Source organism: Ipomoea triloba, chromosome 9, assembly GCF_003576645.1.
Source record: "Ipomoea triloba cultivar NCNSP0323 chromosome 9, ASM357664v1".
Taxonomy (NCBI): domain Eukaryota; kingdom Viridiplantae; phylum Streptophyta; class Magnoliopsida; order Solanales; family Convolvulaceae; genus Ipomoea; species Ipomoea triloba.
Genome location: NC_044924.1, coordinates 23,935,391 through 23,950,692, shown reverse-complemented (window position 1 = coordinate 23,950,692; position 15,302 = coordinate 23,935,391). Strand labels below are relative to the sequence as shown.

The following is a 15,302-nucleotide window of genomic DNA, read 5'->3' as shown; positions in this document are numbered from 1 at the left end:
TTTATCTATCTGGGTTTAATTTGTGTATTCCCACGTTTGCATGTGGCTCAAACTTTGCATACTTATTATTTGAGTATTGCATGTGATATATCTCTTCATTTTTACGTAACATTTATTTATAGCACTTTACTGTTTGATATATCCGTTGTGCATTTCAAGTTGAATTTACCATAAAACGAATCTCACTGAGGTGCTAACAATCCCATGCAAAAGCAAAAGTGGCATATATGCTTGCCTCATAGCCATTTAACTATTTAAGCATAATTGACTACAACAATGCCCTAATAGGATGTAACAGAAGGTAGACAAGAAATTTTAATTTCAGAATACACATACATAAATATATTATAGAAGATTAAGAAAGCATTTATGTTGAGCTTGATGGAGTATAGTAGTGTATTTACCTGACTCTTGGTTGAACATCAAAATATAAATTTTCAGAACAGCAGTAGCAAGAACTAATTTGCAAGGCATGGAACAATAAACAATGGGGCCAGATTAGAAAATTAACTGGACTTTGTATAATAAAAAGAGCACGAAGTACAATCTATTATAACATACTATTACACCAACATTTTTTTTAGTTCCCGTTAAGAGTTTAACTTTATTAGCTCTTATTAAAATTGTATACGTATATTATATGTATGTAGATGTATACTTTTTTAACTCATAAAATTCAGCGACTTTGTTTTAGACCGTGGTCCGCACCACAGTCCACACAATAATTTGCCGAGTAGCTAGAGATATAATACAAGAATTCCAGATATTAGCTATACTAATTAATCATATCCAAATTCTGCTAATAATGTGTTTTGCATTCACATTAGTACACTCAGATAAATTTCTCCTTGAAACTGCTGTTAGATGAAGACCTCCACTGATGTGTAGTGAAAACATTGTTCTGTAAGTTACTTTCTTCGAGTCATCTGACAATTTGAAGCGGAAAAAGTGTAGAAGAGCAATGGAAACAATCTTCATCTGTCGATAAGCAAAATCTTTGCCTAAACAAATTCTTGGACCAGCCTGAAAATTTTAAAGAAGAAACCAAAATATCCTCAGCTCAGCTGCAAGTAATTGTAATGTTTAATATATAGTTATATTGACTTTGGTTACCGTGCTATTTTAACGCTATGTATTGCACTTTTTAATAATATACCGTGCATTTCTAGATAACTTTAAAAATATGAACGAAAAAAATTAAATTTTAAACCTAAATCGTAAATACTAAACTCTAAACACAAAAAAGTGAATTCCTAAACCAAACATAAATCTAAAAAGAAAAGTTATAAACTCTAAAATTTAAACTTTAAGTGCACTACGCTTTCGCATTGTACAAAGTGTAATTTTTAATACTATAGAGTGCACTTTCTAATACATTGGGGTTCACTTTTTAAGAATATAATGTGCATTTCTGAATAATGTTGTGAAGTTGGACTGTATAGTGTTAAAAGTTGCACAGTATAGTTAATGAAAATATAAAAATGTCACTTTTTTTTTTAAATTTCATCAAAGCAGTGTTATTTTCCAGATGTAAAACTAAAATTGGTTCTTTAAAAAAAAAAAAAAAAAAAAACTAAAATTGGTTCTTACTTTTTTCCTAAGAGCTTGTTTTCATATGATCTAATTAGGCTTGTGTTCAATGAAGAACACTTCCTTAGATGAGAACACGCGAGCAAGTATTCGTGCACACAATCTACTCCAGGGTCTCCACCGTCATTTAGGTATGCTTAGGAGCGGATAGTGTACACACACACATATATATATATATATATATATATATATATATATATATATATATTCCTTAATACTTACATGAAATGCAGTGAATTTAAATGGTGATTCCGGTGTGAAAATCCCATCTTTTAGCCATCTCTCTGGACGAAATTCCTCCGCGTCATCACCCCAAATGTACGGCATCCTCCCCATTGCATAAGACATGTAATACACACCATCTCCTTTCTTTACTTTAAATCCATCAGGAAGAACATCATCTATTTCTGCACATCTCCCATCCTAAACATCAAGTGAAGACATACAGTATCTTAGCTTAACTAATTTTAAATATTGATTACAAACAATAATGGAAACATTGTATCAGAGCTTCTTGAATTGGATAATTACTACTGGGACTGCGGGATATAGTCTCAAGGTTTCTGTCAATGTTGCATGAAGGTAATGCATTTTCTGAAGAACTTCATCATCTGTAATACTGGCAATGCAATCTTCAACACTACTACTAGCTTTCTCCTTCAAGTTACCGAATGCTTCTTCGATTTCGCGATCCAATTTTTCACCAACTAGAGGGTTTTTGTAGAGCATATAGAAAAACCAGGAGAGAGTGTTTGCTGAAGAGTCTTTGCCTGCAAGCACGAAATTCAGTATGATATCTCTAAGGTACTCATCAGTCATTGTCTTTGGGTCCTTCTTGCTTTCCCTTATAAACCTTGAAAGTATGTCCTCTTTCTCACTCTTAACATCCTTCAAAACATATATTATATTGGCTAAAATCAGAATTCAATTAAAGCTATAATTAATATATAGCCTGTGTGGCCTATTATTGATTCATTAATATAATATAATATAGAGAAAATGACGTTTTTCTCTTAAATTATATGCATATAGCATTTTTTTTTTCTCTTTAAAAATCATGTATCTACATTAGCTCTAAATTATTTAAAAGTGACAATTTTCTTCCTTTTTATGCTAAATAAACATTTTTACACTTAAAAATACGTAGAGCAAAAATACCAATTTTAGTCCCACGAGTATTAGCAAAATGACATTTTTGATCTACATGTTTAATTCCTATCAATTTTCATCCACAATTATTGGTTTAGTACCAATTTTCATCCACAATTATTATTTTAGTGCCAAAATTTATCATCCCAGTCACCCTTCAGTTTAAAACGTGTCGAAATCTAAAAATTTTAAGACTATTTTCGTCCTTTTCAAATTAAGATCCTAATTTGAACATAAATAAAGGGATTTAAGCACTAATATCGATCACAATTCACAGTTTTTCTCCTCAAATTAAGTTAAGATGAGGATGAGAACTGCGAATTGTGATCAATTTGGCATTAAAACAATAGTTGTTGATGAAAATCGATACTAGAATAATAGTCGTGGATTAAAACTGGTAGAAATTGAACATGGGGACAAAAACTGTCATTTTGCTAATACTCGTGGGACCAAAATTGGTATTTGCTCAAAATAAATATTTCATTTATTTTTCTTATCTAACAATTTATTGCTTATATTGGAAATCATAATAAATGCGAAATAGAACCGTCACCAAATGCAAATATTATAATTATAATTTTATGTTAATGCTAATAGTAGCAAAATTAAGACTTAGCTTAAACATTAACAATTCATTAATGTTAATTAACTATAATTATAGCACTAATGTGACTAGCATTAGTTTAAAATTAAAATTATAATATTTATAAATAGTGTCTACTCTTTTTTGCATTTATTATGATTCTAACATATAAACTATAATTTGTTGGAGATTGAAAATAAATGTGTTGTCCTATATTTAAGAGTAAGAATGTCTATTTAACATAAAAGGGAAGAAAAAATATTATTTTAAAAATAGGTAAGCAACTAATGTAGATACATGAATAATTCTAGAGAAAAAACGCAAAAAAATATCATTTTTCTTATAATATAATATACAAGTACTTACAGAGTCTAGCTGCTTTCTCTTGGCTGTGATCAATTTGTGAACAAAATCATGGATGATTTTGATGCTCTTTCTCAGGGAAGCTTCAGACCCAATGTTGAAATACCGCTTAAGCGTCCAAAATGGATCAACATAGCGCCAGTATGTCAATTCATTTGAATCATCAAAGGCCTTCATAAACATCATGCTTTCCTCTTTGCTTGATCCTAGACCTTCACCCTCTATGCAATTCAAATCGACTCCAAACCCCACTTTGAATATAGATTCCAGTGAGCTTCTCATCAGCAGATCCTGAAAATACCAAATCATAATCATAATTGTTGGGTGAAGGCCCGTGAAGGGTCAAGCCTAAGTGGCTAGAGGATTATTGGGTGGAGTCCTAAATAAAGTTACGCAGACACCCAGTTATTACGAACTATAACTTTTAGTATCTTGGTAAATGCCTGGTCCTAACAAGTAGTATCATAACTAGGTCACGAGCTGAGTTTGAGTCTCAGCTAGCATAAACTGTGCAACTAAGGCTGACAAGTGCTGGGGTGAGGAATTGTTGAGTAGAGGCCAGTGAAGGACCAAAGAATCAAATCCAACATCAGGTGGTTAGAGAGATTGTTCGGTCGGTGCGAGGGGTATCGCCTTCGCTATGAACGATGAAGGGCCAAACCCAGCACCAGCTGGCTTGGGCCTAAATATAACATTTGGTGTAATGATAAGCGTTTGATCCTAATAATGCTCTACTTCATACAAATACAACTGTTTTATACTAACTAGGGATAGTTTCTTGTTTTCAGATTGGGTATTCGCAACTTACTCCATTAAAACCATCATATAATATAATTTAGAGTTAATACCCAATATAGTTCTCGACTATAGTGGTTTTACTTAATTTAGTCTTAACATTTTGTGTTTAATTTAGTCGTCGATTCTGATTGTTTTACACAATTTAGTCCTTTGTTACTGTTAGTTGATTGTTAAAAATAGGGTCTTAATATTAATTTCTAATCTTTCATCCCATTTGGGATGATTCCTTCTTCTTCCTCTTATCAAATCCACGCAGAAATGTAAATCTTTATACCCAAATATTTATTTATTTATTTAGGATTGAAGTTGATTTGGGGATGAAGAACTCCATTTCTGCGTGGAGCTTAATACGGGGAAGAAGAATGAATCATCCCAGATGAGATAAGAATGATAAATTACCATTAAGACCTTATTTATAACAACCAACTAACAGGATTTTTAACAAAAAGACTAAATTGTGTATAACCAACAAAGTTGAAGAGCAAAAATTTATTTATGACTAATATGAGTAAAATCATTATAGTCCATAAGTATACTGGTTATTAACTCATATAATTTATGATCAAGGGCCATCTCTTGAACATGATGATTCAAGTATAACAGCTGACATAATATAATTACCTACCTGCATGTCAAACACTTGATTAGCCTGAGAATACTCTTCCACTTTTCTGACCAATTTTATTGCACTTCTCCTGAAAACTGTGCAGCTGAAATCTCTAAGCACCCTTGTTGAGAATTCAAAACTAGCAACTTTCCTCTGCTGTCTCCACTTGTCACCATCCACAGCAAAAATCCCTGTGCCAAACAAGTCCCCAAAAACATCCTGGTTGTACTTGCCTTTAGCGTACTTGTCGAAGTTGGTCTTAAGTACATGCTCAATGTTTTGCAAATCAGTGGTATATATCTGACTCTGGCCCGGCGCAAGAAGCCTGAAAGTGGAGTGCTTTCTAGCAGTCTCAGTTTGATGATCATAAAGCCTGTTGAAGTATAAGAGTTGATGAAACACAGTGCCAAGAACTGGTGGGTATTTTGGGTTGTTCATTGACTTTCCACTGTAAATTTTTATCAGGAAAGCTATGATTGGAATGACCAAAAGTAGTAAAGAGAGACCTGCAAATGCTAAAACGTTCATCATTTTTTTTGCCACAAATCTTTAGACAGGAAATTGACGATGAAGAATGATCTTTTTGTAATTGCCAACGCCTTATTATTGCATGTACCATGGTCCACACAGCTGTATGGACCAAAAATAAAAATTATATTATTTTTATATTAAAGGTACATTATTTTTGTACAGTAGGTACATTATCTGACAGTATATATCAAATAATGTACCTTCAGTACAAAAATAATGTACACTAAAATAATGTACCTACAATATAAAATTAATGTACCTTCAATACAAAAATAATGAACTTTTTATTTTTAGCCCACACAGCTGTGTGGACCATGGTCCATGCAATAATGATTGATTGCCAACCGCACAATACTGGGTCCAGGAGGCAAATTATCAATGTTGTGTGGACCATTAAAAAAATATATTTTTAATATACTAAAAATACATTATTAGTGTACTGAATGTAATTATACAAAATAATGTACTTTTAGTGCTGAAATAATGTATGTATTTTTTTAGAATATAATATACATTTTTAATATACAAAAATACATTATTTATACATTGAATGTAATGTACATTATTTGATAGTATGGTGTATACAATAATGATTGTGTCTAGGAAGATGATGATAAAGTTAATGCTTTGTCCCTTTGTCAATTTCTATGAAGGCTTTTTTAATGTACCAATTAACAAAAGCACAAAAAATAGTGTGACTATTTTATCTTCGGATGATATTTTCACAATGTCAGATGGCTTTCGTACTGGGAACGATGGGCTGATTTGTGCTTTTTTAAGTGTGATGGCGAAATTTATCAAACATACAACCATTCAACGACTATCTTAAATGCTAAAATTATAGATTTAAAATGAGTTAATTTAGACAAATTCTTTGGTCAAACTGTCTCACATATCTTCATCTGTGAGACGGGTAAGAATTTTGATAAGTTTACATTTTTTTATATCAGTATTATAATTTTCATCATAAATAACTTTTCAACTCTTAATATTATACTAATATTTTCTATGCGCGATGCACAAAAATAAATATCCAATATTAGTAATATATATATATATATATAAATGCTAGATTTATTTAGATTTTAGATATCTATATTATTGTATAATAATAACAACGAAAACCATTTTTTATAAAATCTAAATAAATCTATCTAAGAAGATATGAAAATATAATGCATATATATTAGAAAATATAATGAAGGAGATTAGAAAATATGCGGTGGATGCATACGCATGCATGGTAACAATAGGTGAAAAAGATAAAGGAAATTATAGCAGTTGGGTATTTTTTTACCAAAATATTGTATAATACAACTCTAGTATAATGTGTGTGTGTATATATATATATATATATATATATATATATATATATATATATATAAAAGTAACTAAAAAAATGAACATAAATGAATGGTATAACCTTCATTCACACTTATTAGTTTTTAGATTATATTTTCATTTAAAAGTATATATTACATTTTTTTTTCATCAAAAGTATCACATTTTTTGTTGTAATTATTACATTTTCTCTCATAACTAACAATTAAACAATTAATTCTTGATTAGTGTTACATTTTTTCTCATAACTAATCAATCCTAAATATTATGGAGTACATTTTAATTTAAAATTATTATATTTTTCTCAAAAGTATTACATGTCTCCTTATACGTAACCAACCATTTATTCTTTTTATTAGCATTACAATTTTTTTTTAGAATAAGTATTATATTTTCATCATACTCATCTCACAAATAAAAATTTGTGAGTCAGTCTAACAAGAGATCGTTAATTTAAGATTTAATTATCAAGTGTGTTGACGTTTTAAAATTTAAGCTTTGATTACTAATTTGGCCATATTTTACCTTTGACATTGATTATACTATTATAGTTTCAAATTTGTCATTCATATTAATTTTACCGTTTGATATCCGTTAAATCGGGATCAAATTGGTAATTTTATTATAGTCTATGAACCATTTCAGTCAAAAAAGTAAGGCTAAAGTGTCATCCCGCACCCTGAACTATATTCGATTATTCATGCCGCACCCTGATCTTTCATAACGTATATATAGAGCCATAAACCAAAAAAAGTTTTTCACTTAGAATTTTTTACAGGTTACCAGCAGGTTCTAGGTAATAATTAATATGCTTACATGAACTTTCTTTTTTCTTTTTTCTTTTTTCTTCTAGCATTCTTGCTGCAATCTGTGGTATTGCATGCTGAAGGCTCGACCTTTTCTATCAACTTGGATTCGGAGGCCATTGGTATGATTTCAAAGAACTTCAGGTGGAATTGGAGAAATTATAAGCTTTGAGTGGAGAGATTCAAACACTATGATCCATCTTTCACCATCTCTAATCAAATTGCATATATGGACCACTGTGAGGGAATCGGTGTGCTTCTCTCTGTCGTACTTCAACTTGGGAATTTGAGTTTGGGAGAATAGGGGAAATCGTTTAGTTTTTTTTTTTTTTTTTTTTAAAAATTATTAAAATCACTTACATGGACTGAGAAATAAGGCCACATCAGCTTATTACCGTGCCATGTCATCACCAAAACTGAAAAACCTGTAAAATATTCTAGGCGAATTATTTTTTTTTGGTTTGTGGCTTGATATATACATTATGAAAGTTCAGGGTGCGGCATGAATAATTGGATATAGTTCAGGGTGCGGGATGACACTTTAGCCAAAATGTAATTATCAAAATGATCCCTTGGCTATAGCAAAATTACCAATTTAGTCCCGATTTAACTGTTGTTTAACACCAAAATAAACGGAAGACCAAGTTGGTTAAATTTTTCAAAGTCAAGTACTTAATTGCGTAAGAAAAATTATCGAGAACAAAATTGAAAATTTTGCAATAATCGAGTAAATTTTATCTCATTCTTGTAAAGTCTGAAGGCAAAATACAGTAAATTACAACCGTCAACAACATAATCCCCAAAGTTAACATTTACCGCTCACTGATTTTACTGTGGCAGTAAAAATTATTTGACACTTAGCAGGTCAACCCACTTTGTAAAAAAAAAAAATCAAAATTTCCTTATATTTAATGATAGACATTTCAACGATTTTGTTGACGAAAAACAAAAAAAAAAAAAAAAAAGTCATGCCACAATAATACTAGGACCAAAGGGGATTGCTTTGAAAAAGAATGACTAAAAAAGTGAACTATCACTTATAAATTTAAGATAAAAAAAAATAGAATTGAAAAAAGTGTCAAATAGGCCATGAAACGTTTACTATTCATGCAATTAGACCATCGAACAAAAAGAGTGTGCAATTAAATCATTTAATATTATTAAAAGTGTGCAATTGACTTTATTTACAGGTAGACAATAGGTTTCCGATCACATTTTCTTATGATATGTTCCTAAAAAATAAAATAATTATATTTTTAATTTCTTAAAAAATTAATATATTAATAAAATAAAAAATAAATTAAATTAAAAAAAAAAAAGTTACAGGAGGCAGCCACCTCCTCCTTCATCAGAGGAGGAGGCAAGGCTGCCTCCACTGTAATTATGGATTCTCCTGGCTCAATCTTTCATTCTTTTCTTTTAAAAAAAAAAATTGTTCAAAATAAGTGGCAGCTGCCTCCTCCTTCGTTGACCTTGACGGAGGAGGAGACATGGTTGCACCTTCTCCGTAGATCTGGGCGGAGGAGGAGGAGGGAGTTTGCCTCCTCCATCCATTAGCGACTTGAACGGAGGAGGCTACCCTTCCTCCGTTCGTCGACGGCATGGTCAGAGGACTAGAGGAGGATGTTGCCTCCTTCGCCCATGTTAGATTTAAAAAAAAAATGATCGGCTTTACCTGCAAATAACCTGCTATAAATGTTACTTGCACAAATTTATAGAGTTAGATGATGCAATTGTAAATTTTTTTGGTTCGGTGGTCCAATTGCACGAATAGTAAAAGTTTGATAATCTATTTGACGCTTTTTTCAATAGAATTAAGTCTTTGATTAAGTGCACTGAAAAAGGTTTTAATGTAGTATGTCACAACTTATTTTTAACTATTAGATTTCATGAATACGTACGGGATAGAATTGATAATGGTAACTAAGGGTCAATTTGAAAATTTGGAAAATAATTTTTAAAAATTATTTATTTTTATAAAATAATTTAATTTTCTAATATTTAGTTGAATGTTAGAAAAATTATCCTTTTCTATTTGGCTAAAAATTAAGAAATTACATTTTTTCCGTTTGCTTTATTTTCTTGAAAATGGACATATTATTTGTTATAAAATAATAATAGTAATAATAATAATAATAATAATAATAATAATAATAATAAATGGTAATAATAAATGGTAATAATAATTCGGAAAACTAGTTTGAAAAGAGATGAGAGAAAGTAAATACAAGAAAACAATCTAAAAAATGTCTTTCGACTAAAAATCTATGAAGATATTTTCTGCCAAAATTAAGATTTTGTCTGTTGACCAAAATGAATAATTTCCTTTGATTTTATTTTTCTTAAATATCCAAACACATGAAAAATATAAAAAATGACTTCTGAAAGTCATTTTTCGAGTTTCCACTGTGACCCCATAGTTAGCCACAAAAAGTCATTGATCGGCGATGACACATTGAACACCTAATTAATAATCCTCACATGAAACTAATATTTCTGCAATACCAGTGCTGCTTTGTAGAATGATTTAGGCTAGCGCATGGGGCTAGTTTAATTAGCATGCATGATCTTTCTTATCTTTAATTATGACCTTTCATAATGAAAAAGTAAGTAGTGTACATGCATGGTAATTGGGCAAATTTTATTTACTGTTGACCGTGCATCAAAACGACGTCGTTGTGTTCATGGAATGAGGTTGTGACTTAGGAAATATAAAAATATTTAGGTAAAGATTGCCAAATAATTGACTCCGATTCCTTTCAAAGGTTCATCACAACCATAAATATTACGGAGTACTTCATAACTTGGACTTTGCAACCGACCCAGACTGGACCCCGTACACACTCGGACCTCCATTGAGCACTTGCCATTTCTAACAGGTAGACCACTCTTGGGCCGATCACCTATAGAGATGACCACGGTTCGGTTCGAACCGGGTACTGTACAAACCGAACCGGAACCTATATTCCAGTTAAGGTTCCTAAGATTCTGGAACCGGAACCGCCGGTTCCGGTTCGGAATCAAACGGTTCCCGGTTCCGGAACCGTGAAATTTTAAAAAAAAATTAAAAATTATACTTAGGCAGTTAGGCTACTGCCTACTGGCAAGTGGCAACTGGCAAGCCACATTATATATTATATTTATTTATTATATAGTATATACACACTGACACACATACACACACACACACACACATATATATATATATATATATATAAAATTATAGTATACACACACACGCCATCTAGAGCCATTAGCCACTCATATTATATATTATACTATAATTTATATACACACTAGCACATATGACAACTGACATATATATATAATTATAGTATACACACACACCCCACGCACATTATATATTATATTATATACACAGTTACACACACACACTGTCACAATGATATATATATATATAACATATTATATATAATTACATTAAAAAAACGGTTGAACCGGAACCGGAACCTTAATATAAGGTTCCGGTTCCGGTTTGTACCCCATCTAACAGTTTCTATTAAATTCTAAAACGAATTTGTCAAAGCTAGCTTCTAATCTACCAATTATGCTTTAAATTTTAAAACAAATTTGTCAAAGCTAGCTTCTAATCTACCAATTATGCTACTAAAAAAAATGGAATGAGGTTGTGACTTAGGAAATATAAAAATATTTAGGTAAAGATTGCCAAATAATTGACTTTGATTCCTTTCAAAGTTACATCACCACCATGAATATTACTTCATAACTTGGACTTTACCACCTACACAGACTAGACCTCGTCCACACTCGGGCCTCCATTGAGCACTTGCCATTTCTAACATGTAAGACCACTCTTGGGCCGATTGCCTAGGCCTTAGTACCCCCATCTAACAGTTTCTATTAAATTCTAAAACGAATTTGTCAAAAGCTAGCTTCTAATCTACCAATTATGCTTTAAATTCTATAACGAATTTGTCAAGGCTAGCTTCTAATCTACCAATTATGCTATGGACATGGGTTCACTTTGTATGGTGGATCCAAGTCCATGTTCACAATTTTAAAACTCTATGTTCACAATTTTAGAATTCAATATACAAAATTACATTACTTAATATTCACAATTTTTGAACTCTATATTCACAATTTTGTTATATAAATTCAAAAATTGTGTTATACTATTGAATATAGAGTTATTAAATTGTGAATATAGAGCTGAATTATGAAATTGTGAACATAGAGTTCTAAAATTGTGAACATAGAATTTTAAAATTATGGACATAAAATACTAAAAATGTGAACATGATTTGGGTCCACTTTGCAAGGTGGACCCGTGTCCATGGCATAAAAGCCGCTTCTAATCACTTTGACATGTTTTGTGTTTATCCAACTGGATGGTCCAATCTTTGAAAACGAAAGTCGGTGCAAGAATAACGTCCCACACAAATCTTACCTCTAAAATCAACCGTTCAAATAGTGTTGTTGCCGAGGGAGTGGTGTCAGTGTTTGAATAGTTTATTTTTTTGGTTGACATGAATAATTGTTGAGTTAGGGAGACTAGTTAATTTTTTTTTTTTGAGCAAATATCATTTTTAGTCCCTCAACTATAATATATGTATCAATTTTGGTCCTTGACTATTAAAAATTTCAAATTAGGTGCATGACTATTCAATTTGTATCACATTTGGTCCTTGACTATTAACATTTTCAAATTAGGTGCATGACTATTCATTTTGTATCACATTTGGTCCTGCCGTTAAATTTTCTGGCCAAATTTCCGACGAAATCACCGGTGACCGACTAATTTATTTAATTTTTATTTTAAAAATTATTTTAATACTCTGTAACTTTTAAATAAAAAAAAAACTTAAAAATAAAAAATAACAATAATAAAATAGAAAACGCCGGTCAGCCACGATGATTTCGCCGGAAATTTGGCCGGAAAATTTAACGGCAGGACCAAATGTGATACAAAATGAATAGTCATGCACCTAATTTGAAAATGTTAATAGTCAAGGACCAAATGTGATACAAATTGAATAGTCATGCACCTAATTTGAAATTTTTAATAGTCAAGGACCAAAATTGATACATGTATTATAGTTGAGGGACTAAAAATGATATTTTCTCATTTTTTTTCTTTTTTTTTTTTATTTGCTTTACTTACAATTGCTTCGTGTTTGCTAAGGGGAAGCAAGGATTACTACCGATATATCTGAAGATCAATGCAATTGTGAGAAGAAGAAATAAGGCTACTCGAGCCGAATCCTAACAAGAAGGAAAACGTTTTCAAAAAAAAAAAAACAAGGAAAACAGATGGCTACTTCATCGGAGTTCGGGCATTATGAGGAAGAGTGTTTTGAGCAACAAAGGGAAGCCTCTCATTCTAATGTTCACTCAAAAATGGGGCATGTCTTAGGCCTTGAGACCAATCTCAACACCATTGGTAAGTAATATATCCCCTCAAGCGATTTACAATTTAGTATTTTGCAATATTTAGTTTAGTCAAGTTTTACTATATAAAATTTAAATATTTGTAAACTACATCAAAAATATTATTAGATATTAAATTTTAAATTTAAAAGTTATAAAAATATTAAAGAAAAAAATAAATTTATGTTAAATACGTTAAAAATATATTTACTAAATATTATTAAGAATATAGTTGAATACTTATCAATTGTTCAAAAGAGGTTTTTTTTTTTTTTTAATTTATTTATTTATATGGTAAGGATATGTTTACTAATATATTAAAATATTTATATTATGCAATATTTATCCTCTATTTTGACCAACTTCCATATAGAGGGTACATATTTTGTTTATATTTTTTATTTTTGTATATATGGTAGAAAACATGAATGGAAATCAAGAGTATTTGGATGCTTATTATATTTTCAGCCATTATTCAATTCTATACGCTAGGAGATCACGAACTAATATAAGCAATTAATATATATGTTAGGGGCTCACAACCAAGCCATTACCCAAAATTGAAATGATGTAATATTTAATAATCTTATAATTGATTCATTATATTCATAAACACTAATATTTAATATATATTAATAATAATTTTAGTATATACGAATGTATTGATATTCCTGTTAAAGAAAAATAATTAATTTACACAATGAAGAGTAAATAATACAAGTAAAATGCATTTTTCAAAAAAAAAAGTGTAAATAAAATGTGATAGAGAGTGTAATAATAAGTACATTAAATGACATAATTTTACTTTTTCGTAATGAAACGGAACAATAAATATCGAATATATTCATTCTCAAATGGTGTCTAGTAAATATATCAATAAATAAAATAGGATAAGGAATGAAAATCAATTTTGAGAAAATATATTTAATATTTAACTAGTATTTTCGCCTGTGCGTTGCACGAAATGAATTTTTTATAATATTTTAAGAATATTTGGATCAATATACAATTATATAAATTATAACATTGAGTATTATATAACGCAATTGATGAAATTGGTTGGATTGATTATGTTTTCTGATATTTTCTTTACTTGAATTAGAGCAAATAATTGTCCAATTACCCATGCCGGATAAATTGTTTTATTATTTATTTAGATAATAAAATTAGAGATAAAATTATATAAAAAATCTAATATTGAACATGTACATTTATTTGATTATAAGATTAGTGCAAAAGTATCACTCAATTAATTGAATAATATATGACTTGTTTATTTACAATTATCTTAAAAAGATCGATATTTAATATAACTTAAGTAATTATATTATTCTTACAAAAATAAATATGGAAGAAATGAGAAATAATTTAGCTTTAATTATTACGGAGTATAAAAATAAATTTAACGACCAATATTTAGCTTAATTACCATAATAATTATTAGGCAATTATTATTAGTCAATTACTAATTATTTTTCGTTAACAGGAATATCAATTCGTATATACAAAAATTATTATTATTATATATTAAATATGTTCGACCTTCTGCAGTGTTTATGTCACATGTGTACTAATTAAATATTAATAACAGATTCTCGTGTAATATTCATTTCCTTTTCGTTCATAAAAATTTAATATTAATTTCCATATGATTAGAAAGTAATATAATTATAAAAATATAATTTTTGAATATATTTTCAGTGAAATATTAATAAATTTATTTTGTGTTTCCTTCTAAATATTTAATATAATTATAATTATAATATAATTGTCGATTATATTTCCAGTGAAATATGAATATATTCATTTCCGTTTTCCTTCATAAAAAGAATAAATATTCATTTCCATTTATTTTTCCTTCATAATTTTTTTCTAATATTTCATTTGGTGGTTACTAATTCTTGCATAGGGAAAGCTATGTTATATTTATGTGAATTTTTGTTATTAATCTCCTTTTTCATTTGGCCTAATTCCTGTGCCAATTAGTAACATTAATAAACATAATATTAAAAACATATTCCTGTGTGTAATATTTATTTACTTTTTCATTCATAAAAAATTTAATATTCATTTCCATATAATTAATAAGTAATATAATTATATAAATATAATTGCCAATTAT

At 29.6% G+C, this 15,302-nt stretch overlaps 1 protein-coding gene across 1 annotated transcript; it reads right to left on the bottom strand.

The window, feature by feature from the left end:
* Positions 1-600: 600 nt before the first annotated feature.
* Positions 601-5,639, bottom strand: LOC116030572 (cytochrome P450 704C1-like). Its single transcript, XM_031272870.1, has 5 exons — positions 5,109-5,639; positions 3,689-3,976; positions 2,122-2,478; positions 1,813-2,013; positions 601-1,023 (listed from the first exon to the last, which is right to left on the bottom strand). Exons 1-5 carry the CDS (start codon positions 5,619-5,621, stop codon positions 784-786), a joined length of 1,599 nt encoding a protein of 532 aa, XP_031128730.1. The 5' UTR covers positions 5,622-5,639; the 3' UTR covers positions 601-783.
* Between the last annotated feature and the right edge of the window lie 9,663 nt (positions 5,640-15,302).

Bases quoted from the DNA above. Each gene is read 5' to 3' on its own strand.
- LOC116030572 (XM_031272870.1), bottom strand. From the start codon at position 5,621: ATGATGAACGTTTTAGCATTTGCAGGTCTCTCTTTACTACTTTTGGTC. The intron at 2,479-3,688 runs GTAAGTACTTGT...TATGTTTTGAAG, and splicing joins AGAGAAAGCAGCTAGACTCT to GATGTTAAGAGTGAGAAAGA. The intron at 1,024-1,812 runs GTAAGTATTAAG...TAAAATTTTCAG, and splicing joins TTAAATTCACTGCATTTCAT to GCTGGTCCAAGAATTTGTTT.